Source organism: Saccostrea cucullata, unplaced genomic scaffold (genome assembly GCF_032062105.1).
Source record: "Saccostrea cucullata isolate Sc308-1 unplaced genomic scaffold, CSIRO_AGI_Scuc_v1 ctg572, whole genome shotgun sequence".
NCBI lineage: Eukaryota > Metazoa > Mollusca > Bivalvia > Ostreida > Ostreidae > Saccostrea > Saccostrea cuccullata.
In genome coordinates this window covers 146353-172580 of record NW_026930578.1, presented here as the reverse complement: position 1 = coordinate 172580, position 26228 = coordinate 146353, and the positions used below count along the sequence as shown (strand labels likewise).

Below are 26228 nucleotides of genomic sequence, written 5' to 3'. Positions count from 1 at the left end.
AGAAATTATACCCCTGATGCCAAAAATACACTGCATTTAAATGCAGTGTAACGGAGAGAAAACCCGTGGGTTCCGACGATGTTTTAAAACTGAAAAAAAAAATCCTTAGGAAATAAAATATTAAAAAATTTGATATCAAATATTACAGATATTTTGCTTCTATATATGCTCTTCTTGTTTTTGATTGTAATAAATTACAAACATGATAGATATCGTTTTTTTGTTTGAATTATTGATTTAATTGATCTTCAATCTTAGCAATGACAATTTGGTATATATATTACACAACACTTGTCATATGCTTTATATAAATAATATAATCATACACAATAAATTACTTTTTTTTCAAGTTCAAGTTCTTTAAATATCATTACCAAACAGTCACATATCAATTTCCATGTGAAGTCATAGTGCTATTGTTCACATTATTTTTTAATGGTTGGCTTTGGGGGCTTGAAAATTCCGACCTTCCGAAGCTTGCGAACGATAATGGGGGCGCAGGTCAAAGTGATCCCAATACGTGGAACAGCAAACATCTTGTGCACTGCATAAGCAATAACAAACGTACTGGCCCCTGCTGCAAGGGCCGATTCCAAAATCTCCTCAGAGACACCCAATTTTCTGAGAATTCCTACGACATCAACGCCGACAGACACCAAGGAATAGAAGAATCCCAGGGACATCAACGCAATGCATATGTGGAAAATGATGACCACTGGGCCATATTCTTTCACCGCCCTCTTAAGTTTCTGTCGTTGTGTAAGTTGAGCTTCGACATTTTCAGAGTTCGTGCCGGTCTCCTGGTTTGAGACATCTTCTTTAGTTAAGTTCTCTGAACTCTTCTCTTCGGTTAATTTTTTCTCAGACAACAAGAGCACTGAAGTTGTAAATTGTCTTCTGTTAATGTTGACAGTATGGGTATTTATTCTATCCAAGAATGATGAAAATGGATTGTTGCAGGCAACAGTGTCTTGGGATGTGTAAGCACCATTTATGACATGTAAACATCTTACACTATGAAGTGTGCAAGGTCTAATGTTTAGAATGGGACTTTGATTAAATAGTCGAGATGCACAGCCCTTCAACGATGCACTGGCGGTACTTGTCCCAAAATTTGACCCACATACCCGCGCAGTCATTTGTATTTTCTGACTGAAAATGTCATGGTGACTCCCTTTTCTCAAGACAGTATTTAAAAGGCAGATATTTCTCCTAAACTGTTGCATATTTATTGATTTTCACCAACTTCTCTGAAGCTTCTGTTTCCATATGTCTTAATTTTTTCATCATGGTTAATAAAGCTCAACAAACCTTATAGAGTTTTTCTCGTATCCTTAAGCGTTTGAAGGATCCAAATATTTATATAAAATTTTCTGAACCGTATGATAGGACAGGATAAATCCGATTTACAATCTACTGTGTGGAACATTTCAGTGAAGGAAATAAACTGCTAAATAAAATGAGATGAGAGATATGTAAGGGATAGCACTTTCAATTTTACAAGATAAAATTTGTGTGAAAATCTCTATACTAAATTTTCATGCTTCTTAAATTAATGGTTTTTTTTTTCACAAATTATATTTATTACACTTATAAAATTCATCATGTGTACAATATGTAAAAAAATCGTCAAAACCCAAAAAAATAGCTCCACAAAAAATACCCCACCATACAAATATAAGAAAGACCTGGTAATCTACTGAATGAAATTTCTTTGTCACATACACGATAGTGCCATTGTGCACCTCCTACATGTATCTTATTTAGGGTCTCTCATAGCAAAACTTGAACTTTGCCGTTATAATACAGTGGAGTCGCCAATTCCGGGTCGTCTCCTTTTCCGGGTCACTCGCGTGTATTTTATGCCTAGTGTTAAAATTTAAGCGCAAAAAACTTAATAAATACGCTGGTCATGAAGAACTGGTCTTTCTGTATGTAATTAATAACAAAATTTTGAATATCAACTTTAAGAGAGCATCTGCGACAATCGAAATTCTGAAACTTGGATGTTTCTGCTGCGGTGACGGGCTACTTTCGTTTTTGTTTTTGTTCGTTTTTGTTCGCTGCAGAAAAACTGATATAAAAGTTCTAGTTAAATAATAAGAGCTCGAAAGTATGGCAAATGCATTTAGTTTTAACTCAGAAATCAATCATAATGATTACTGCTCAAATAAAATTATAATGATTATTAAATCAAACTGTAGTAGTTTCTCCAATTACGGGTCACGCAATCTCGTGGCACGAACATCTCAAAATTTTATGTACAAAACCAATCGACAACCATGTATTTACCTTGATTATCAAAAGTATTCTAATTAGAATTTTTTTTTCTAAAAATTAAAATCGAGTTAACCCTTCAAATGCATCTTTTAAATAAATGAATTTAAATATATTATTTTAAATCCTAATACATTTTTTACATTCTGCATACTGCAATTTGTTTTGTTGTAAAAATAATTTAAACATATTTCTGTGATTGTTTTACTTTTTTTCCAAGCTGCATGAATTGTTTTATGTTTCAACATCATAAACATCGTGTTCCGAAACGTTCCATGAATATTACACGACCGTGAAGTCACATGACCCGGAAATGGAGAAAATGATTCGTAACTGGGGAAGCTAGGCCTTGCTGAAATACCCCTGTAAATATTGTTCCCGTGTAGCTACTTTGAAAACGAAAAGGTGTTTGGATGACTCACTATTTGTTCTTTCAATACATATATTGCATAAAATATAAATTGAAGAGCTTTGCAAAATATCAACGAAACACCCTGACGTGACCCGGAATTGTCGACTTCACCGTATCGGGGAGGCGGCCGGGGTATCATCTGGAAGCTCAGTGCTCATAGTACCTCTAGATATAGCTAAAATATTTTATTCCGATTGCTATAGTAACGTCTTACGTACAGTTCATATGTTAGTCGCGGCAGAGTTAACATGGGAGGTGGGAGTTGTTCTCTGCCGATTAGGCCTGACCAGTAGAATGGCACCCCCCAAAAAAAGGTCATTGGCAGGAAAGGCATCCTGCCATGCAGATAAAGAAGAAAAGGGACAGAAAGAGCTGGTAACCTACTCCATATACATGACTTGTGTGTGTGCAATGATTATTCACCATTGTGGACCCATCCTTCCCACCTGTGTACCGAATAAACAGACAAGATTTAAGACAATCTTTTGCCATACTATAGTATACGATTAACTGTATTTAATTTTACACCGTATTGAGAAAATAACTTTTAGACTATTTCATAAAAGATTCTTTTTTGGCATTGCTTATAAATATTGAATATATTACATATACAGATCGACTGTGGATGGTGTACGTGGTGGCACTTCTACAAAACTAGACTCATCAAGTGACAAACGCTTGGTTAGATTAGTTCTAACATATTTGTGGAATTCCTGGTTTGAGACAGCAATGAGAACATTTTATGCTGGGACATCCAGAACTGCATCTACGTACATGTACAACATGTACAATGCAATATTTCAGACCACACTATAAGCAGCAGTCTTCTTAGAGAATTAAGAACAGAAAACAACTTCAATTCAATATTAACATTTTTTAATCATAAAATCTTGAACACTAAAACATTATCTGGAGTATTTATGAACAGTTGTTTTGTTTTTGAGTTATGAGTCACATAATCAGGGCTCCAAATCTCGTCCTCATCTGTCAAAATAACTCGAGACTCTCGTCCATCGGAACTCACTTGCAGTATCAGATGCTTCCGAAAGTCAGCAACGAGAAGGTAACTACAGAAGGAAATTAATGCCTTTGGTTCATCTCCGATCTCATGATGCCAGAGAGCCTGACCGTCAAATGTAAAACTTACAATGCGGCCATTTTCAGCGTCAGAAATATAAACAACATCCAATGAAGGATCAATTTGCACGAATTTGGACATTTTTATGAGTGCTCCGAACACTCTGCAGCTCTTGATGACGTAGCGCTGTTTCCCTCGCTCATTTAGAATTCTAACATTTCCGCTGGTTTTATGAATATCACAAGTTACAGCGTAGTTCTTATGAGCGAAACAGATTCCAAATCCCTGACCATTGAGCTTAAAACATCGCTGTTGTAACACAAATCTAGTTTTATCCACGAAATAAAAGTGAACCTCATTTCCACATGTGATAGCCACCTCATTACTGTAAACGGAACTGATTCCGATACATTCCTCAGAAACGGATTTCGAGCAAACAAATTCCTGGTTTTCGTCAAATAACTTTAGCGCATTATTGTTCAGGTCTAAAATTAGCACACATCCGTCAGACAGTGTTGTAATTCCGTGGATCCAGCAAGGTATGACGTCATCTGGTGATGACGCCGACCAATGCTTTTCAAATAGGACTGTAACTTGTGGGAGTGTTGATTTCTCTTCCTCGGCACGGTTTCCATTTTGATCTATAAAAGCAATGTCTGTCATTGTGGCTTGTTTTTCCAGTTTAATTATACTGTCACTTCTTTCTATTTCCGGTGTAATTGCGTCATGATGTACATGAACGTCATCTTCTGGAGACGTTGATCTCGTCATGGCGTCATGATCACTGTTCTTACGATATTTTTGGCTTACACGGTCTATACCTGGCGTTATTGCATGACTTGGTGTCACGGAAAGTAAACGTATCTCTTTAGCAACGCTTTCACACCTTGACTCGAAATCTTTACGCACAAACTCCGTTCTGGAAGCGGAAGTGAAATTATCTGACATATCAACACCAGAATCATCCAAGTTGTTGACTTGCTCCTCGGGAATTTTTTCCATAACGCGTGATTTAGACCTATCCGGCTCCTTGATCTCGTTTTCATTTCTATTTGCCTCTTTTTCAGTCTCATTAGAATTTGAGCTGTGTTCGGTGGGGAATTCCTTCACAGCATTTACCTTTATCTGGATAGCTCGAGGGGTTCTTGGTGATGATTTACTGTTTCCCATACTCTACCTCAAAAAAGATGCTTGTTCTGAAAATAACGACTCCTCTTTTTTATTTCAGGTCATCTGATTTAACACAGTCCGAAATTGGAGCCAAAAAATAGGTTCCCAATTTTCCGTGTTGATTCTATAATTTTGAATCACACCGACCTTTAGAACTTTAAACAAATTTCGATTTTATATCCATGAAAATTATGAAAGACTGAAAAACGTCACTTCCACAAAATTATGCACAGTTCAGAAGAAAAAGCTGCATGTTAACGGCAACAAATAATTAAATGCAGTTGAAATGTTAACTAGATTGCATTGTGCAACGTGTTTCAGTAATGATTTCTTGTTCTAATTGGACAACAGCCACCGCAGATTAACACACTGATTAATACGTTTGGATTTTAAACTTTTGATCCACTCTCCCGACTTGACTTTATGAATCACATATGTACATATATTTGTACGTAATCCCTTGGTCTTTAAATAATACATGTATATTAAATTGCCAAGTGTGTCTTAATTTTAGGAAGAAAATCATAATTGTGACACGATTATAAAGCTTTTGTTATGAAACTGAATACTTATAAATTTTTGATCTTTTTGTCCCAAGCTGAAGGTGGGGTATTAATTTCGGCCTGTCTGCCCGTCCGTCTGTACGTCTAGCAGTCTGCCCGTCCGTCAGTCTGTACGTCTAGCTATCTGCCCGTCCGTCAGTCTGTACGTCTAGCTATCTGTCTGTCCGTCTAGCTGTTCCTCTAGCTATCTGCCCGTCCGTCAGTCTTTACGTCTAGCTTTCTGCCCGTCCGTCAGTCTGTACGTATAGCTGTCTGTCTGTACGTCTAGCTGTCTGTCTGTCCGTCAGTCTCTACGTCTAGCTTTCTGCCCGTCCGTCAGTCTGTACGTCTAGCTGTCTGTCTGTCCGTCTAGCTGTACTCTAGCTATCTGCCCGTCCGTCAGTCTGTACGTCTAGCTATCTGTCTGTCCGTCTAGCTGTACCTCTAGCTATCTGCCCGTCCGTCAGTCTGTACGTCTAGCTTTCCGTCTGTCCGTCTGTCTGTACGTCTAGCTGTCTGTCTGTCTAGCTGTCTGTACGTCTAGCTGTCTGTCCGTCCGTCTGTCTGTACGTCTAGCTATCTGTCTGTACGTCTGTCTGTACGTCTAGCTATCTGTCTGTCCGTCTAGCTGTACCTCTAGCTGTCTGCCCGTCCGTCTAGCTGTACGTCTAGCTTTCAGGTCTGTCCGTCTGTCTGTACGTCTAGCTGTCTGTCTGTACGTCTGTCTGTACGTCTAGCTGTCTGTCTGTACGTCTAGCTGTCTGTCCGTCCGTCTGTCTGTACGTCTAGCTATCTGTCCGTCCGTCATTCTGTACGTCTAGCTGTCTGTCTGTCCGTGTTTACGAGAGTGCATTTATTGGGTATTTTTCATGCCAAGATTGTACTTATTGGGTACTTTTTGCTTATTGGGTATACCCAATAAGAAGTGTCGCTGAATATGTTTAGAACACCCTAATTGGGTATTTGCAGGTTAGTACCCAACAAAACTTGGACACGACGATTTGTCCAAAAAAGTGTCCAAAAAAGTTGCTTTCACGGACGCACCGTGTTTTGTTGCTTCAGTTTTACATTCGGAACTCTAAATTCTCGAGAGTTCCGAAAATCAACTTCCGTTGATCCTGATCATAACAACGTTTGTTTTCATGAAAAAAAAATATGGCGACCAAGAAACACTTAATGTCAACAAGATTTTCTGATTGGCAAGAGAAAAGGTAAGTTTATTCGATTAATATTTATCCATTGCTGGTTTCTTGTTTAAGGAAAATAGATTTTAATGTAATTTTGAAAACAATTGTGCACAAAATTAAAATAGTGTAGTATCTGTGCGACTGTCCCGTGGTACGACCTACTGACAAGGTGACGTCAGATGGCGGGACAGTCGCACGGGCCTCTTTCTCCACGACGATGGCCGAGAGACCAGACGTGAGAAGTTGGTGAGTCTATCCCCCGGGCCAGGACCCACTCAACAGAGAGTTGTATATTGTAGTATATATATATAATAAACCGTTGTTACATTACCTTTGGGGTTTACTTTACTGGCGCCCAATTCGCGGGGCCCGGTGCTTTAGATTCCCGTACTTCTGTCAAAGTTAGGGTTTTTTTTGGGCCATCACCCCAGCCGCCATTTTTGTTGCAGAATGCGCGGGTGATTTTTGTGTATTTTTTTTTGCAACCGAATTTTGATTTGAATCAACTGAAATTAATTTGTATCTGTTTTTATAGCAAGTGATTATTATTGCTGTGATTTATTTGACATTTATTTTGTGCATTTTCACATTGTATGGATATGTCTTTGGAGGAAGCCGCGTCGGCCTTGGGTCTGGGAAGTATCCCGGCGGTCACGCGGGCAAATGTCATTCCTCACACCCCGGGTAGGGTGGGGGGATACCCCGGGGAAGGGGGTTATTCACCTTATGTATATAGCGGGAGCTTTCCATCCCGTCACACATCTCCATTTGCTCAGTCAATGTCAGGCCGTGTGGGAGGGGGGTTACCCTGGGGGGGTCCCTCTGTACTTACGCCCGGTCTGAACTCGGGCATTCCCAGGGGGGAGGAGAGTGTGTTACGGAAAGAGGTACGGTTTTCCCAGCCCCAATTTAGCTCACCAGGGATGATGTCCACTGATTCTCTGGAGTCCTCTTTAGGTAGCCTGTGTAGGTGCAGCTCACCTGGCAGCACTGTGGGTAGTACCCCACCTAAGTACGAATGCAGTGAGGTTCCCCGGACTTCCGGCATTGAACCGTATTCTTTAGGTTATGTGCGGCCGGCTAGTAGCCAGCCTGTCCTTGTAGGAGACACAGCTAACCTGAGGGGTCCTGCCACTAGGGGATTCCAACCAAGCCGCTTAAGTGGGGGTGTATACCCCACTCCTGACCCCGCCCTTCCACCCTACACACCTTTTGAGGATCGACAGCCTGAGAGGCCCATGTGGCCTGAACCGCTCACCTACAAATGCGATTGGACGACAGAGAGGCCTATGAGGCCTACACCACTTACCTCCAAACTCGACCAACAGTCTCAGAGGCCTATGAGGCCTGAACAGCTCATTTCTGAATTTGACCCTGTTCGTGCTACAGAGCTCACCTGGAACCCTACGCCTGTACAGACTCAGCCTAAACTCGCAGACTTCAGTGTGCCCTTTTTCCCCGGGGATGATTTGCAACCCCGGACCTCCATGTCTCACACTATGCCTGCTCCAGTCCCTATAAATGCGGGAGTGTCCCCTGTATTGATGCAGTCGGAATCGCCAAGCAACCTAGCCTCGTGGCCTTTTGATACTGGCATGACTGCTGCCAGACCCCAGCCTGCACCAGTGTATGCAACCTCTACAAGCACACCTTACCACGCGCCACCATCTACTTATGTCAACCATGGGGGTGGGCATGCCCAACCCCCAATCCTGGATACACCCCAGTCTGTGCTGTACCGTGGTGAGAATACCCCGGCCACACCCCAGAGTATGCCTTTGCCCAGTGCCTTGCATCACCAGGGTATCCCTGCATCTATGACATGTAGCCCCGCCCATACTGATGCCCCACCCTGCCATTTTGGAAGGGAGGGGGAGAGGATAGCGCATGTGCAGCCAAACATGTACGCTGCAGCCCGGCCGGGATACTCAGTCAATCAGACAGTCCCGGCAAACCCAGCCCGTAACTTAAGTGCACTTATGCAGTATGGCTCACCTGGATACCACAGTACCACGCCATACACAGGAAGGACAGCCTTGGGAAGCAAGCCTAGGTACAAGGACCTCCGGTATGATGGCAAAACTAGTTGGAAGGCATTTTTGCACAAGTTTATCAGGTTGTCTCGCAGTCAGCTGTGGACTGAGGAGGAGCAACATGACCAGTTCTGTTTTTCCCTTGAAGGGGTGGCAAGTGAATACTACACCTTGCTGCTAGAAACAACTACACTGCTCCCTCTAAGCGAGATTCTGCAGAGGTTTGAGAAGCGTTTTGGCTCCTCTGCTCCTGATTTGACGCACCAACTCAACTTCCAGTCAGCGAGCCAGAATCCTGGGGAGGCCCTTCGACAGTGGGCAGACCGGGTGCTGACCTTGGCAACCCGGGCCTTCCCAAGCGTGCCCGACGTGCACACTCACGCTATCCCCAAGTTGTGTTATGGAACCGAGGACAGGGACGCAGGCCTTTATGCCCTCGATGGGCACCCTCGGACTGTAGAGGAAGCTGTAGAGAGGATGCAATATTTCCAGCACTCCCGGTTACATAGGCCTAAGACCAAGAAAGAGGTGCGGAAATTGATCTCAGGTGATGTCCCTGAACAGGACAATCAGGAAAAAGTGAGTGTTGCTACTGCGGGGGAGGAGCTGGAAGCCCTCCGCAGCAGGATGGAAAAGTTGGAGCAAGCTGTTAAGCAGAAAGGATCTGCCCCCCTCCCCAGGCCGGAGAGGACTGGTACCCCGCCACCCCGATCGGCAGAGCGTGACCAGAAACCCCCGGTTTGTTTTAAGTGCGGAGAGGTGGGGCATTTCCGTAGGAATTGCCCCACCCTGGCTGCAGGGAAGTCAGTAGCCATTGATGGGCAGCGGGGTGGCGATCAGAAGAAGGGACTCATGAGTGAGAGATCTCAGAGGTCCGAGTCTAAGGATAGGGGACAAAGGAGTGGAAAGCCCGGATCACAGGGAGCGGCTTCCCAGGCAGTCCGATTGGTGACCCCGGAGCAGTCCCCGGAGAGGGCAGACTCGGAACAGCAGGAGCAGGGGGCCAGTTTACCGCCCTCGTGTGTTCGACGTGGACGCAAGCGACGCAAGTTGAGGGTCAGCTTTGAGTTGCCGCCCTCACCGGAGCTGTTCTCGGCTGAGGAGGAAGAGGTCGAGGAAGTGGGGATACATGTGACCCCCCACTCAACGTCGGAGCCTCTTGAACCAGCCCAGGAGAGGACAGGAAAGTTAAAGGGTTTTGGGCGAACTAACCCAGGTAATCTTAAGTTGGAGACGCCATTGGATGAGGGGGTCGAGCCGACGGTGCCCATAGGACAGTTGCGCCCATCTACAGGCTTTTCAGTCAGTCTATATGTGCAAGGCTTGCGGGTAAATGCTGTGGTGGATACGGGGGCAGAGGTTAGTGTCCTGTCGACGAAGGTGTACGACCGCTTGGATCCAAAGCCCCCCATCCGGAGACATGTAACTATGACGCAGGCCGGTGAAGATACCAAGCTCAAGGGTTTCATAGTGGGGCCCGTGGCCTTGAGTTTGGGGAGTCGAACTCACGGGGTTGACCTTTGCGTAGCCCCCTTGCAAGACCCTATGTTGCTGGGCATGGAGTTCCTTCATGCCAGGAAAGCCCGTCTAGATTTAGAGCATGGGACCTTGACCTTGGGAGGGGAGGCCATTAAGATGAATTTTGGCAGAGCTGAGGAGATTCCGGAGGCGGGGGTGACCTTGGCCCGGAAGGTACGGGTCCCGGCTGGCTCTGTTGTTTTATGCCCCAGTCATCTGGACCGGAAGCTGAAGGATTTTGTGGTGGTCCCTGGCATTGATATGCAGTCGGATGTGCTCCTTATGCCCCATACATATCACGAGGGAGGGGACAGTGCAATAGTTTGCATAGTGAATGCTTCAGATCGAGGAGTGACATTGACTGAGGGCAGTTACATAGGTATGGCAGTGGAAGCTGATCCACACCAGCCAGTGCCATACCTGGTTAGGACCGTGGGCAGCGAAGATGTAGGGGACCTGGGGGCGTCTGCCCCAACCCAAGAGGTGCCAGAATTCCTACAGGACTTGCTGGAGCGCTCCTCTGTAGAGCTCAGCCCAGAGGAGAGGGCTGTGTTGGCCGGTCTGCTGACAGAGTTTCGGGATGTCTTTGCTCGCAGTGAGTTTGATTTTGGGAACTTCACCGCACTAGAACACGAGATAGACACTGGAGACGCACCCCCAGTGAAGGAGCGGATGAGACGCACCCCTGTGTTCTTTGCTGGTGAGGAGGAATCCCACCTTAAGAAAATGCTGGAGGCCGGAGTGATACAGCCCTCCATGTCGGAGTGGGCCTCTGCCCCCGTCCTGATCCGGAAAAAAGATGGCCGGGTGGGGTGGTGCCTGGACTGCCGCCGCCTAAGCAGGGTGACCCGGAGGGATGTTTTCCCCTTGCCCCTGGTGGACGGGTGCCTGGACACCCTCGCGGGGAATGTTTGGTTTTCCGGGCTCGACGCCAGTTCCGCCTTTCACCAGATTAAGATCCGCCCCCAGGACGGGAAAAAGACTGCCTTTTTGACTAAGTATGGTCTGTTTGAGTTTGTGCGCATGGGGTTTGGTCTATGTAATGCCCCAGCTACCTTCTCCAGGGCGATGAACCTTGTACTCAGAGGCCTTACTTGGAGTATTGTTCTGGCCTTCTTAGATGATGCCCTGGTTTTAGGCCGAGATTTCCAGGATCACCTTGAGAACTTGCGTGCTGTGTTCATGCGCTTCCGGGAGTTTGACTTGAAGTTTAAGCCAAAAAAGTGTGAGCTTTTCCAGACCAAGGTGGAATTCCTGGGGCGCCTTGTGAGCAAGGAGGGCATTGAGATGGGGGATGACTACATCGCCGCAGTCCGGAACTGGGCTGTTCCTAGAAACACTAAGGAGGTGGAGAGGTTCCTAGGGTTCTCTAACTATCATCGAGGGTTCATTGCGGGTTATGCGGAGTGGGCACTGCCCCTCTATAAGATAACAGGCAAGAAACCATTCATATGGGGTCCAGATCAACAGTCTGCTTTCGATGGTTTAAAGAGGGCCCTCACATCTCCACCAGTCTTGGCCCTGCCGATTCCCGATGGAGAGTTCATACTTGACACTGACGCTTCCAATGAGGCCATAGGGGCAGAGCTCTCACAGATACAGGATGGTCAGGAGAGACCCATATCTTATGGAAGCCTCAGTCTATCCCCAGAGCAGCGCAAATACTGCACGACCCGGAAGGAGCTGTTAGCAGTTATCCGTTTCACTCGACTGTTCCGCCATTACTTGCTGGGGAGGAGATTTATTGTCAGGACTGACCATCATAGCCTTATTTGGTTGTTGAACTTTAGGAACCCGCAGGACCAGCTCGCCAGATGGATGGAGGAACTTAGTCAGTACGACATGGAGATACAGCACCGCCCTGGGCGACGCCATGTTAATGCAGACGCCTTGTCTAGGTTACCTCCTCAGGCCCTCTGTGCCGGATCAGATGTCACCATACATCCTAGTGACCTGCCTTGTGGAGGATGCCCAAAATGTGTTAAGGCCCACCAATCTTGGAACGCCTTTGCCGAGGAAGTTGACAATGTTGCACCCTTAGCTAGTCCCGGAAGTTGGACGTATACCCCCAGTTCGGGAGTGGAAACTGTAGAGGAGTCAGTTTTAGACCCAGAGGGCAACACCAGTGATTTGCCCTCTCCCCTAGGACTAGCACAGCCTTCGGTTAGTGAGGTGGCCTTCGGTTATGTTTCTGGGGGACTGCTAGGACGTATTGGTCACTTTGTTCCCCCAGAAGTGGACTTCGATGATGATGAGTCAGTGGATGGCCCCCTCCGGACCCAGGTTCGTCTCACAAAACATCCCCACTTTGTGGCAGTGGTGGGGGTATCCCCCGAGGATTCAGGTGGTTCTTTGTCGTTAGTGGGTCTAACACCAGAGGAAATGAGCTTATGCCAGTTAAGGGACTCGGAGATCAGTCAGTTTCTTGATTGGGTAGAGGGTGATGCAGGTCCAGAGGAGGGAGTGATCTTCCTCGCCAGCCCAGCAGTGAAGAACTATTGGTTGAATAGGGCGGCCTTCACCTTAGACCAGGACAAAGTCCTTTGGAAGGAGGTGGGGGAGGGGAATGTAAAGAACAGACTATTGGTTGTCCCCGAGGAGCTGAGGAAAGAAGTGCTACGCCTGTGCCATGATGTCCCAGCAGCTGGCCACCAGGGCATTGATAGAACCAAGGCTCGCTTGCGGGATAGATATTTCTGGTATGGGATGATGAGGGAGGCTGAACAGTTCGTTAGCACTTGCGGTCAATGCAGTAGAAACAAGCACCCCCAGCGCCATGCAAGAGCAGAGATGATCAAGTACCATGCAGGTTCCCCTATGGAGAGAGTCCATCTTGATTTTCTGGGGCCCTTGCCCCGGACCAAACAGGGTAACGAGTATGTCCTTGTCATGGTGGACCAGTTCACCAAATGGGTGGAATGTATCCCCCTGCCAACCCAGACTGCGGAGGTCACTGCTACCGCAGCGGTTGACGGATTCTTCGCTCGCTTTGGCTGCCCCTTCCAGATCTTCACAGACCAGGGTAGGAACTTTGAGAGTAAGCTCTTCACCGCAGTGTGCGACCTGTTGCAGATCCACAAGGCCCGTACAACCCCTTATCGTCCCTCGGCTAATGGCCAGGTAGAAAGGTATAACAGAACCTTGATGGATGCTGTGCGCTGTTACATAGACAAGGCTCAGAACTGCTGGGATGAACATCTTGCCCAGATAGCAGGTGCTTTGCGCTCAGCTGTTAACAGGAACACTGGATTTACGGCCAACAAGCTTATGTTGGGCAGGGAGGTGAATATCCCTGCTGACCTGATGTTTGCCCCACCCCAGAAGGATCCAGCTGTTGACCTTGAGGGCTACGTGGTCAATCTTGAGAAATCTATCCAATCCGCCCACGAGACAGCCAGACGTCGCCTCCAGACCTCTGAGGAGCGTATGAAGAGAGATTATGACCTCAGGGTTTCCGCTCGCTCTTATAACGAGGGAGACCTGGTTTATGTCCTTGACACAGCCACGGTAAAGGGGAAGTGCAGAAAGTTGAGCCCCTCATGGAAGGGACCAGGTATAATCTTAAAGAAGTTAAGCTCCCACCTCTACCGAGTTAAGACCAAGCTCACTGTGATGGTTGTCAACCACGATCGCCTGAAGAAGTGTGTGGACCGGGATATACCCTTGTGGTTGTCCCGGTATCAAGAAAAGTTCAGAGCCCAGTCCCAGGAAGGTGGTGATGTGAGTGGTGCCCCATCGTTAGAGGGGGATGCTTCCTTGAGTGAGGCCCCTGGGCCTTCCTACCCGAGTTCGTCCTCTGACAGCCCTCCTCGTGCACCAAGGAAACGGGGGCGCCCGCGCAAGGTACGGTCGCCCTCCTCCGAGTCCGCCAAGTCCTCAGATGGGGAGCTAACTGACTCAGAACTGTACTGTTTCTGTCGTAAACCAGATGATGGGGGACTCATGATCCAGTGTGATCAGTGTGACAGTTGGTTTCATGGGGTTTGTGTGGGGGTTACTTCCCAGGAGGCTTCCTCCCTGGATCAGTATATATGCCCAGATTGTATGGGGGGGCCCAGGGTAGCTAATGTGGGGTCTGCTTTCTTTTGCAGTTCACCTGTGGAAGGTCAGTTTTCTGACCTTTCATCTGACGAAGAAGAGTCGCCTGTGAGAGGCTGGAGGAGGGAGCGTTCGCCCTCCCAGTACATCCAAAGGGTCCCAGAATGGGAGATGAGGCCCCCAGAGTCGTCCCCTGAGAGGAGGGTACCTTCACCCCCAGAGCGCCAGGAGAGTCCTAGAGACACCCCTTGGCCCACATCGCCACCACCATCCGGAGGGACTGATGGATCCAACTGGGCCCCGGACAGGATTCCCGGACCCCAACCTACTTCCCGTAGGAGCAGATCTAGAGGAGCTAGGAGGGAGCATCCTCCCTCTCCCTGCCCCCTTCTGTGTGGGGCAATGACTAGAAAACTTAGAGACCACATGTTGCGGCACCACCTCCCCGCTGTATTCCGACGCGGGGTGCCCCCTACCCCGGAAGTCTCTGCCCTGCGTATGGAAGCCCTTGGATGGTTAGCCCGCCAGGTCCTGGGCGAGGATGGGGACGTACAAACTCTGGCGGATGGTATTCGGGGGGAGGCCGTTTTTCCGGACCGGAACAGCCTTGTTACCCAGGACTTGGTGCAGGCCATGGATGCGCTATGTCATCATGTTGGGGAATCCCCCCCGGCTGTGTACCACATGACAGGGCCGTTACATCCCGCCTTGCTCCTTCACTGGAGGGTCCACGCCTACGTCTTACAGCGCCTGTCCCCCCGGCTCCGATGGGCCTATCTTACTGCCTTCAACGGACGTAGGATTGGTAGCCGGCGGGTGACGAGTTTTAGCATGAGTCTGCCCCCCGGTGTTCCTGGAGGACCATCAGACAGATGCGTGTGGCGTCAGCCCACCCCCTCAGGAGCCCTCGTCCCGGTCCGCCGTCTTGAGGACACCGGCAGCGAGGAGACCTCTTCCGTTGAAGATATTCCCCGTCCCGAGGAAGACTCTGCCCCCGGCCGACCTCCACCTGGAACCATCACTGGGGGCATTATCACCGCGGAGTTGCCGTGGCCTGGAGCTAGGAGGGTGACTCTCGCCGTGGTGCAGGAGTGGTGAGCAGGTCAGAGGCCTGGACTCACCCCTGTATTCAGTGTTCTCAGTATCCGGGAATTATCCCGGACTTAGGGCTTTGAGTGTAACTGGGAGCAATCCCGGACCCCCTTTACTCAGGGATCTTCCTGAGTTTCCATTATCTGGGGCTTGCCCCGGCCTTATTGTTCCTGGGCAGCCTGCCCGGGCGGGCGTTAATAGCGCCCCATCGCTGGAGATGGTACCGGACCCTCCCCCCAGTGAGGACCTACGCCCATTAGAGAAAACGGGGGGGAGTGTAGTATCTGTGCGACTGTCCCGTGGTACGACCTACTGACAAGGTGACGTCAGATGGCGGGACAGTCGCACGGGCCTCTTTCTCCACGACGATGGCCGAGAGACCAGACGTGAGAAGTTGGTGAGTCTATCCCCCGGGCCAGGACCCACTCAACAGAGAGTTGTATATTGTAGTATATATATATAATAAACCGTTGTCACATTACCATGGGGTTTACTTTAATAGATATATCGGAACAATTAATCCTAAGTTGCACTTGTTTGTATTTTGAATTTTCTCTGTCTTTTTAACTCTTTTGAGGGCGAGAAGTATTAGTAAATGATCGTATATTGTTAGATAATCTTTAATAAATCGAAAGTGTTTATCATTTAATTTTATATCATAACCAACTAAGTATGTTCTGACAATGTATATTGGAAAGGGAAATGAAAATTTTAACAATCGTGTGTTCATAAATCAGCTGTGAATTATCGGTTCATGTAGACAGTATTACAATCGCAAAGTGAGCTGAGATGATGATAAATTGGATAATTGACAACAACTAAATAATTGTATGTAAGTTTATCTCATCTGATATGTAACTTAAGAGATTCATTGTATTACTGAAAAACTTTCAGTAAAAAAAGTGCTTCTTTCTGTATTTGATTTTGTCTCAAAATCAAATTAATAAATATGCCCAGTTTAGGCAATATTCCTTTGCTGTTCTGTTTATTCAGTGCATGCTGATAATCCCTTTGTTTAAACAACGACAGGAAATCACTTCACGCTTGAATGCACGCACACAGCTACCTGGCTAATTAACATGCCTCAGGCTGTCAGGGTAGAGGGTTTAACTTGAGAAACTGTCATTTGATTGCATTGATTGTGGAAGAATTAGCCCAAGACCAAAGATAAATAAACTTGTAAATTATTAACTAATAAAAATCAGGATCGTTTATTTATAAACCGAAAGTAGAATAAAACACATAATTCAACTTGAAGAAAAAACGGATATTTTAACTGAATAAAATACAGTGTACCAAAAAAAACTGAATGTAATGTGATAAAAAGGCTTAAAAACAACAAACTAAGTTAGTTTCTTTGATTGAACTGATAGATTTGACAAGCTGAGGGTCAATGTTTCTAATTAAAGCCAGAGTTTTTTTTTTAAACAAATTTATACATGGCATTATTTTTTTGGGAGTAAGACCACTTTTCACTTGATCCTGTTGGTAGAATATTTTCCAAGTAAAGAGAATGGTCTCTACATGTATTTTTCAAAATGCCCATCCCCCCTTCCCTGAAAAAAAGTATTTTCCTTTAATGTTTAAATTGACTGTACTTGTAAACAAATAACAGTCCAAGCAGGTAAAAAAACAATCATACCTCCAAACTTTAATAATTTTTGCACCTGTTTCAGCTAGATTAATACCATTACTTTCTCAAGTTTAACCTTACTACTTTTTTTATTGAAGAAATTGGATGTAAATGCCTTTTTTATATTCTTTTTGTTTCTGAATCAATAATTAAAACATTGTTTAAAAAAAAGAATGGAATACAGATATATGAATTTATCTTTAAATTACCTTTTTTTTAAATAAAGATTTCAATATGAAAGAATATTAAAAGTAATTAAACATGTTAAAGTATGTAAAAATTAAAAATGTTAAATATAATTTCAATGACATTAATATTTGTTTTAAAAGTGCCCTCGTGAGATCCTGTCGCGACACAAAGTGCCCTTTTGATTCCTGGATTACCATGCCCTTTTTATGGTCTAGATTTAACACTATTGAGTGTCTGCTTTATTTTGATTTTTTTTTTAATTATTGTTTTTTTGTCATTTGTTTTAATTAATTTAAAACAATACTGAAATTGATATAGGGCTACTATAACTATTTCACATGATGGGTGTGTAATCAGCATCGCGCTACACCCGGGGATTCCGTTTTTGAGGATGGGGCTAGTGGTTTTCTGCACTGAGGAATCCCCTTGGGCTATTAGCAATTTTAAAATACACATGTAATACATGAAAAGCACCACCGGTATTTTCACTCTTTTTTGCTATTAAATTCCCTAATATGGAAATATTCCAGACAGCATGCTCATATTAATTATTATCCATAAATCTCCACAACTGCATCCATTTTGCAGTACTACAAGACTGATTTACTTAAAAACGATCTTTTATTTCCTAATTTGAATTCCCCCCTTTCCTTTGTTTAATATAGCAATATTTGCATGTACATATATGCCTCACAGATATCTCATTTATTAAATTATATACATTCACTCAATCAGCTCAATGATAAGTGTCATGCAATTATGTAGCATTTTTTAAAGCCATATATGGCGTAACTGACCAAAAAATATACTTATGAAAAATACAAAATTAAGTAAAGAAATATAATTAATACCTTTAAATTAAAGCTCTTTATACAATTCGGAGCACGGAGAACACCTCGTTTTATCTAATAATACGATTTTATCTTCTCTGTAATGTGTTATTTAAATCTTTTGTATTTTCTTCCAAGTCGGAGAAAATTCCGAGAATCCAAATTAAATTTTGATATCTTTATAACGCAATTGACTTAGATTTTGTAATTTACGAAACATTTCTATCTTTATCATGTTTATATAAAGTAATGATATAAATAATAAGTTTTTATAATTTTAGTCTAATAATTTTCATTGTACATACGCCATGTATGGCTTTAAATGATTCAAGATGAAAACAAAATGATTTTTGCTTCGTTTTAATTAGACGAACTAGTGAATGACCAGAAGAGGAATATTTAAAATCTTTTTTTCATTTTTTTAAATCATTGATTTATATATGATTAAATTTTACTAGCAAAAATTGAATTAAACTTTAATTTTAAAAAGAATCATCTGTAGTTAATACCCTGACTTTTTTCACGATGAACTTTTTTTCAATGTTACTTTTTAATTTTTGCCTCTATATTTGGGCTTGTCACTTTTTACTCGGGGATAGTAACTTTATTGCCACAAAGCTGTGGATTAGTACTTGATTTCCTTTATTGCACAGCGATGACTATGATTTAATAGCACAAAAAGCTAATGGGTTTACGTATGTGAATTTATATGATTAATGCTTACTTGTGATTTTAAGATAACTGGAGATAATGATTCCTTTTTTCCATTGATATTACATAAATATTTTCCTAAGTATTATGTTACAATAAATTGGTTTAGTTTTTTTTTTTATAAAGGTAATCAATAATTACAATGGAAATTAAAACCATAATCATGTTCATTGAGGATTTTCAATATGTAACAGGTCAAACAGGAACTTCAATTGTGAACATTGCAGAGAACACACTCATCAGAAGATGACCCTCAGAAATAGGACAATTGTAAGTAATCAGTAAAATGAACAGGAATACTTCATGCCAACCATAAGATTTTTAGAGACATTTTCGCTTCTTAAATTAGAAGAGATAGAGGGAAAAACTTGTACATACTACATAAATACTAGGCAACCAACCTTTAACTGCAGGAAAGCTTTTGGTATGTGCAATACAGCTACATAAAACTTCTTTAGTATTCATGTTAAGTTTGATAAAGTACCTTAGTATTTTTTCTAGTGTTTTCCAACATTTTCATGCACGCTGTGTGCTTGTTTGTACTATCATTTTATTTTAAATTCTTCAGATGCCCTTTACCTTTGCCAGTTTAGAATCATTTGTTTTAAGGGCATCTGAGGGTTGGTTCCAGAACTGAACTAATTGTAAAGTAAATACTGGGGTACTATACGGTCATAGGTTATGTTAATACATGTATAACATTTTGTTCTGATAGAGGTGGCATACAGGAAAAGAAACAATACTAGATATCACTTCAAAGGAATAAAACAGCTTCATCTTGTAGGTGTATTTTATATAAGGATCACTACTTCATGTCTGATGTACTGAAAGTTATTCATAATCTGTTTGACTGTAATTTTTCATATTTTCAACTTCTATCCAGCTTAGTCAATTTTAATTAAATTTTGTGCAAAGCATACCCCAGGAAGGGGGGATGGAGTGTCAAATATGTCTCTGTCCCTGTCAATATAATTTCAAAGCAGTTAGTAAGGTTTGGGTCAATTTTAAATCCTCTTTAGCAGAACCATTGGGCTAAAAACAATACTAATGTGAAAGCTTTATCATTAAGTGTAGAGATGTTTTTGAAGATTATGTACCCCTAATGTACTGATAGTGTTACATTAGAAGTCTAAAAATTGCAAGGAATAGGTGTAAAATCTTTTTAAAATCTCCTTCTTAACAATCAGAAACTAACATACTGTCTAATTAATATGCAACATCGTTTTGTGTGTTGAATGATGATTCCATTTTGATAAAAATATGGCGGATGGGGGGTAAGATGAAGATGCAGTTAGACATAGAAGAATAAAAAGAGTTGATAGAATTTAGATTTTCTTCCATTTTATTTATCAATACATATTTCTGAATAACAAATATACTTCTACTTCTTGGTTGGGTTTGATCAACATAAAGGGTGATCTTGCTGTACTCAAGAAAAACATGTTTTATACGGCAAAGAAATGCCTTTATCTAATTGCAGAATGAATAAAATGAACAGAGGCAGAACTGAAGGAGATGCATGAAATGAGGAATATTTCAAAGATTGCCTGAGCATAACCACTGCTACTGGATAAACATATGGCAATATAAAAGAGCAGGGTCATTGGAGGAATCATACAGTATAGGCCATGAGAGACCCTGAAGAAGAAAGTATTGAACAGAAACAAAAATAAAACCATTTTGACATTTATTGAAATATAGGATCAAAGTCTTACATGTAAAATTTGGGCATGTAATGACTTTTCTCTAGCTCTAAGATTTATAACAGTGATGATTTGATTTAATATCTTTATCCCGATTTGTCGAAAAGATTTGGACATAGTGCATCAATTATTTTAATGTTTTGATACAACGAATTCATTCATTGTACTTGTAACTGAGTTTTCTGGCGCGACACTGTTTTATCGGCTTCAAAACTAAGTTTGTGATTTTCAAACCAGATTAATGAGATCATGTAATATCTTTTAACATCGGTGACTATTTAATCCATTCTTTTACATCTCAGAAGTATTTTTATTATTACAGGGAAAATATGCATTGTACATGTATCTGTAATAAACAGGATTATAGAAATTTTCCATATAATACAAAACAATCTTAGCAACTGAAGGCAAATATTTTATCATGGTTGTGATCTATTTATCAATATGGTTTTCAGCATCTTGCTCTACCTGTAATGACTTGCTCCAAGTTCCAATATTGAAATTTAAATTTTGCAAACATGGTTATAAAGTTCTTTAAAAGCCAAATAGTTTAGGCACAAAATGCTTATATATTTCCTGTCATTTGTAAAGTGTACACTGAATGAGATGTGGAATGTTAGAATTAAAGTATTAAATATGTTTTGGACTTATGTATGCTTATGCAGATAAATTTGAATTCAACTAGGGAAGGTAAATGTCATACTTATTGGGTTTGCAATCTAATGCAAGAGTATAAATATCAAAGACAAATTTGACAATTTTAATGAAGGGTATAAGTAACCCAAGAAGAATTGGACAGGTAAACATCACCTGTTGGGTTTTATTCCAATGTTGGGATGTAATATCCACGAAGAGTTGAACCAATGTCAAATACCTACTGGGTTTTCTTTCCTATGAAAAAAAAATTGAGTAACCCAAGAAGAATGTCCAATACCTTTTAGTTTATATACTATTGAAGGGATGAAGATATCCAAGAGGAATTGGACAGGTGTCCATTACATGTTGGGTAGTATTCTGATGAGGGGATTCTCAAGAAACCTAAGAATTAGACAATTCCCATTGCCTGTAGGGTGGGATGTTGATATCCAAGTGGAGTTGGACGGATGTCCATTACCTGTTGGATGGTATTCTGATGAAACAATTCAAGAAACCCAAGAAGAATTGAACAAGTGTCCATTACCTGTTGGGTGGGATGTAGATATCCAAGAGGAGTTGGACAGGTGTCCATTACCTGTTAGGTGGTATTCTGATGAAACAATTCAAGAAACCCAAGAAGAATTGGACAAGTGTCCATTACCTGTTGGGTGAGATGTAGATATCCAAGAGGAGTTGGACAGGTGTCCATTACCTGTTGGGTGGTATTCTGATGAAACAATTCAAGAAACCCAAGAAGAATTGGACAAGTGTCCATTACCTGTTGGGTGGGATGTAGATATCCAAGAGGAGTTGGACAGATGTCCATTACCTGTTGGGTAGTATTCTGATGAAACAATTCAAGAAACCCAAGAAGAATTGAACAAGTGTCCGTTACCTGTTGGGTGGGATGAAGATATCCAAGGAGTTGGACAGGTGTCCATTACCTGTTGGGTTGTATTTTGATGAGGAGATTCAAGAAACCCAAGAATTAGACAAGTGTCCATTGCCTGTTGGATTAGATGTAGATATCCAAGAGGAGTTGGACAGATATCATTACCAGTTGGCTGGTATTCTTATGAAACAATTTCAGAAACCCAAGAAGAATTGGACAAGTGTCCATTACCTGTTGGGTGGGATGTAGATATCCAAGAGGAGTTGGACAGGTGTCCATTACCTGTTGGGTAGTATTTTATGAGGAGATTCAAGAAACCCAAGAATTAGACAAGTGTCCATTGCCTGTTGGGTGGGATGTTGATATCCAAGAAGAGTTGAACGGATGTCCATTACCTGTTGGGTGGTATTCTGATGAAACAATTCAAGAAACCCAAGAAGTGTCCATTACTTGTTTGGTGAGATGTAGATATCCAAGAGGAGTTGGACAGGTGTCCATTACCTGTTGGCCGTGTTGGGTGGTATTTTGATGATGCAATTCAAGAAACCCAAGAATTAGACAAGTGTCCATTGCCTATGGGGTGGGATGTAGATATCCAAGAGGAGTTGGACAGATGTCCACGAGCATTACCTGTTGGGTGGTATTCTGATGAAACAGTTCAAGAAACCCAAGAAGAATTGGACAAGTGTCCATTACCTGTTGGGTGGGATGTAGATACCGGTATCCAAGAGGTGTTGGACAGGTGTCCATTACCTGTTGGGTTGTATTTTGATGAGGAGATTCAAGAAACCCAAATAGAATTGGACAATGTACACATGTTCAATTGTTCTTGGGTAGTTTAATCCCTTCGTCAAAATACAACCCAACAGGTATTGGACACCTGTCCAATGCCTGTTGGATACCTTCATTCTGTCTAACATGTAATGGGCATTTGCTTATTATTAATTGGTCATGACTCAAAAAGGTTTTTCCTTAAATGCTTAATTTTGTTATTCAAGAAAGGTTGAACGGAGTCTGAGATGTGTTGAGTTGTGTTTTCACAATTCAGTTTTTTTTTGCACTTAGGTATTCAAATATTTTAATATTAGATATTTTGAAATATACAGGTGTACATGTATATCCTTATTGCTAAGCACAAATTAGTTAGGTGTTACAATAAAAGAGCTATATCACAGAAATTGACAAAAATATGAGTTTAAAACCAAAGGTTTTCAGTCTTGTCTGAATTTACCAGCAAATATTAAATATATAATAAATTTGAAATGAATAATAAACAATAAGAAAAAAACCCAATAAAATACGGACATGAGGATTAATATCCAATAAGATTTGAACAGTAACTACCCAAATAATGCTCTCTCGTGTGTACACTTTTTTTGTATCCAATAAGCAGTATCCAATAGGACTTGGACTTGATGTACCCAATATATAACCAAATGTGTGTCCGTCCGTCTAGCTGTACCTCTAGCTATCTGCCCGTCCGTCAGTCTCTACGTCTAGCTTTCCGTCTGTCCGTCTGTTTGTACGTCTAGCTGTCTGTCTGTCTAGCTGTCTGTACGTCTAGCTAGCTGCCCGTCCGTCAGTCTGTACGTCTAGCTGTCTGCCCGTCCGTCTGTCTGTACGTCTAGCTGTCTGTAACACTGTCGTTTCCACTCGATATCTCGAGAAGCCTTTGAGCTTTTGCAATTAAATTATACACAGTTACTCACAGAGCAAAGCATGGACTTTGGCATAATAATCATATGGGAGACCAGGGTATCATTTAGGTAGCCCAGCGCTCACGGTACCTCTAGTTTCAATATTCATCAAATATACTTTATAATATTAATATTAGGTACTCGTACGAAGAATTGACATATTCAGGACGAAGGAATCAAAGATTCACATAATTAGATGTTGGTCAACTACCTCATGCGTATAAGAATATTATTGCATGTGGCAAAAGTCTGTTTCATCGAGATACAAATTTGATGATTTATTTGCCTACAGAACGTTTTATTTTATATTTAGAGTTCGAAGAAATAAAGTTTCCAAAACTTCTAATTTTTTTTAGTATTTTACAATACTGATAAGCTACATAATATTTATTTCATCGCACTAGTCCACAAATTTTTGTGATAAGCACTAGTAAATGTGTCACATAAAATTTAGAACTGTTACCTATTGCGTAATTCGAATACTGGAACACTTGAGAAATGAACAGGTAACTTTGAATAGATAAATGACAAAATGTAAGTATTTGAAAATATAACTATTTTTTCTATCTTATTAATGTTAAAAATTATCTAGCTACTTATAGCTTACAAGTCACCATGAAAAAATTCCAATCTTCTTTATATGCATTCAGAATAAAAAAAATAATGCATCAATGAATACCAATATCAGCCTCACGTAGAAGTTCAAACAACATTTTTTCAATATTTTTTTTAGTAGCAGAATGGCAAAAATCCATTTTTTCATAGTTTTAAAACTGATGTTTGTTCTACAAACGTCGTCCAAAGATTGCACAGCTCAATCGTGCTTAACAAGTCTGTACAATTCCAAAGTTATCTTTGCTGATTACTACGTAAGGTAAGTAAATTTCAATAACATAATGTTTCTTTGTAGTTTTTTAATGGATTTAAAATTTCCCTTTAATTATGTCTTAAAGCCACATAATACACGTACAGAGACAAATTACTTCATACTTTCATTTGAAAATAATTTTTTGAGGGCCATTGTCTTGCAATGATTCTAATACGTGTTTGAGAAGAAGACGTGTCTACAGTTCTTATTTCATCAGGGTTTCATTCGGCATCAATGTAAAAATAGAAATATTAGAACCTGCAAATGCAACATCACAAAAACTGAGAGGGAAGTTTCGTAATAATGTGAATTGGCGAGTCCATTGAAAATTCCGCGATAGACTTCTTGCGACATTCCTGCAAACCTTCAATTTGTAAAATTTTTCCTGCGAATTTGCTGCGAGGAACAGATTGTCATGTTTGCTTCTTGCAATGCTCCTGCGAAGGTTTTAAGTTCCTGCAAATTTGCAGCAATTGCTTGTCGTTACTAAGATCGCAGCTAGAAGCAATCATCTGTGAACAAGAATTCCAATTTTTAGCAAACTTACTGTAGGTCTGCATCAAAGATATCAATTTGGTAAGAGAAGTTTTGTGGAAAGCACAAATCAGGATGATATGAAATAAATTTTTCACATCATTACGCATGTTTGTATATCTTTATTATTTCATTCAGACCATTAGGTGTATCCGGAAGTTCGGGCAGTTTGGGAATATCTAGTGGAGGGGGCGGATCGATTTTGGGGAGGCACGCGGGAATTGTCGTTACCCTGGAAAACTGGGAACGATGGTTGATACACAAGGGGTCTAATTACGGCGATGCTTCCGACACAGTCATTACAGATGCTGATTACATGAGTTCAAGGTTAATATTTCAAGTGAAATCTTTAAAATAGGTGTCTTTGTATATAAAAGACTTAATTCATTTGCTTAGAAAAGAAATGCATTCATGTACTGTGGAATACTAGTAATTTCATTCGTGGGAGTCAACATGGTCAATGGTAAATAAAAATTATCCTGGTTTGCGAGGATTTATAATTTTGTGGGTAGCTCCAATATATAAAATGGACCTATATCTAAACGATTGAATCATGCTCGTGGGAATGTTTCTTATTGGGTGTGGATGATCCCAGGAATACACTAATATTTGGGTTTCCTAAACAACATGTTGAAAATTTTGATTTCTGAATTTTTATTGTCAGTAAAAACAAATTTTACAACATACATGTAACACAATAATACTTTGACGTTTCACATAAAAAAAAATTGCTCTTTATTATTAGGCCCTCAATTCTTTAAGATGTCGTAAATAATTGTGCAATGTTTTAGTTTGAGGTTCATCATTGCTGTCTAATAAACTAAGAGTAAGGCAAGAAAATTCAGTCTGTTACTAATAATTGTACTCTTTTAACAGTTGGAATATGATCAAGTATTCACAGTGGCTTGACTGTGATTATACTGTGAATACGTTCATGCAGAATGCCCTTGTAACGGAACCCTACAAACTGATTGGGGCCAACTGTCAGACAGCAGCTAACAGAATATGGGAGCTTGTGGAAAGCTGTCAGCGCAGAAATGGTATATAAAAGTGGAGGCACTTTTACCTTTAATGTACTTAAAACTTATATTAAAAGATATATATTGATAAAGTCTGAATTAAAAATTTACGTCGAGCTTTTTCGATTCTATTGATTGACTGCTTGTATGTTGTTCCACGTACCATTCG

General features: G+C 41.8%; 1 protein-coding gene and 1 long non-coding RNA gene across 2 annotated transcripts; one reads left to right on the top strand and one right to left on the bottom strand.

Annotated features, from left to right (window-relative positions):
- Positions 1-276: 276 nt before the first annotated feature.
- Positions 277-1261, bottom strand: LOC134229141 (uncharacterized). Its single transcript, XM_062710852.1, has one exon. The coding sequence runs from the start codon at positions 1224-1226 to the stop codon at positions 426-428; it is 801 nt and encodes a 266-aa protein (XP_062566836.1). The 5' UTR covers positions 1227-1261; the 3' UTR covers positions 277-425.
- Positions 1262-24115: 22854 nt separating this feature from the next.
- Positions 24116-25250, top strand: LOC134229140 (uncharacterized). Its single transcript, XR_009984132.1, has 3 exons — positions 24116-24172; positions 24372-24512; positions 25179-25250. It is a non-coding gene; the product is annotated as an uncharacterized LOC134229140 (long non-coding RNA).
- Positions 25251-26228: the final 978 nt, after the last annotated feature.

What these genes read in the sequence shown, in the direction of transcription:
- LOC134229141 (XM_062710852.1), bottom strand. Translation starts at nt 1,226, where the DNA reads ATGCAACAGTTTAGGAGAAATATCTGCCTTTTAAATACTGTCTTGAGA.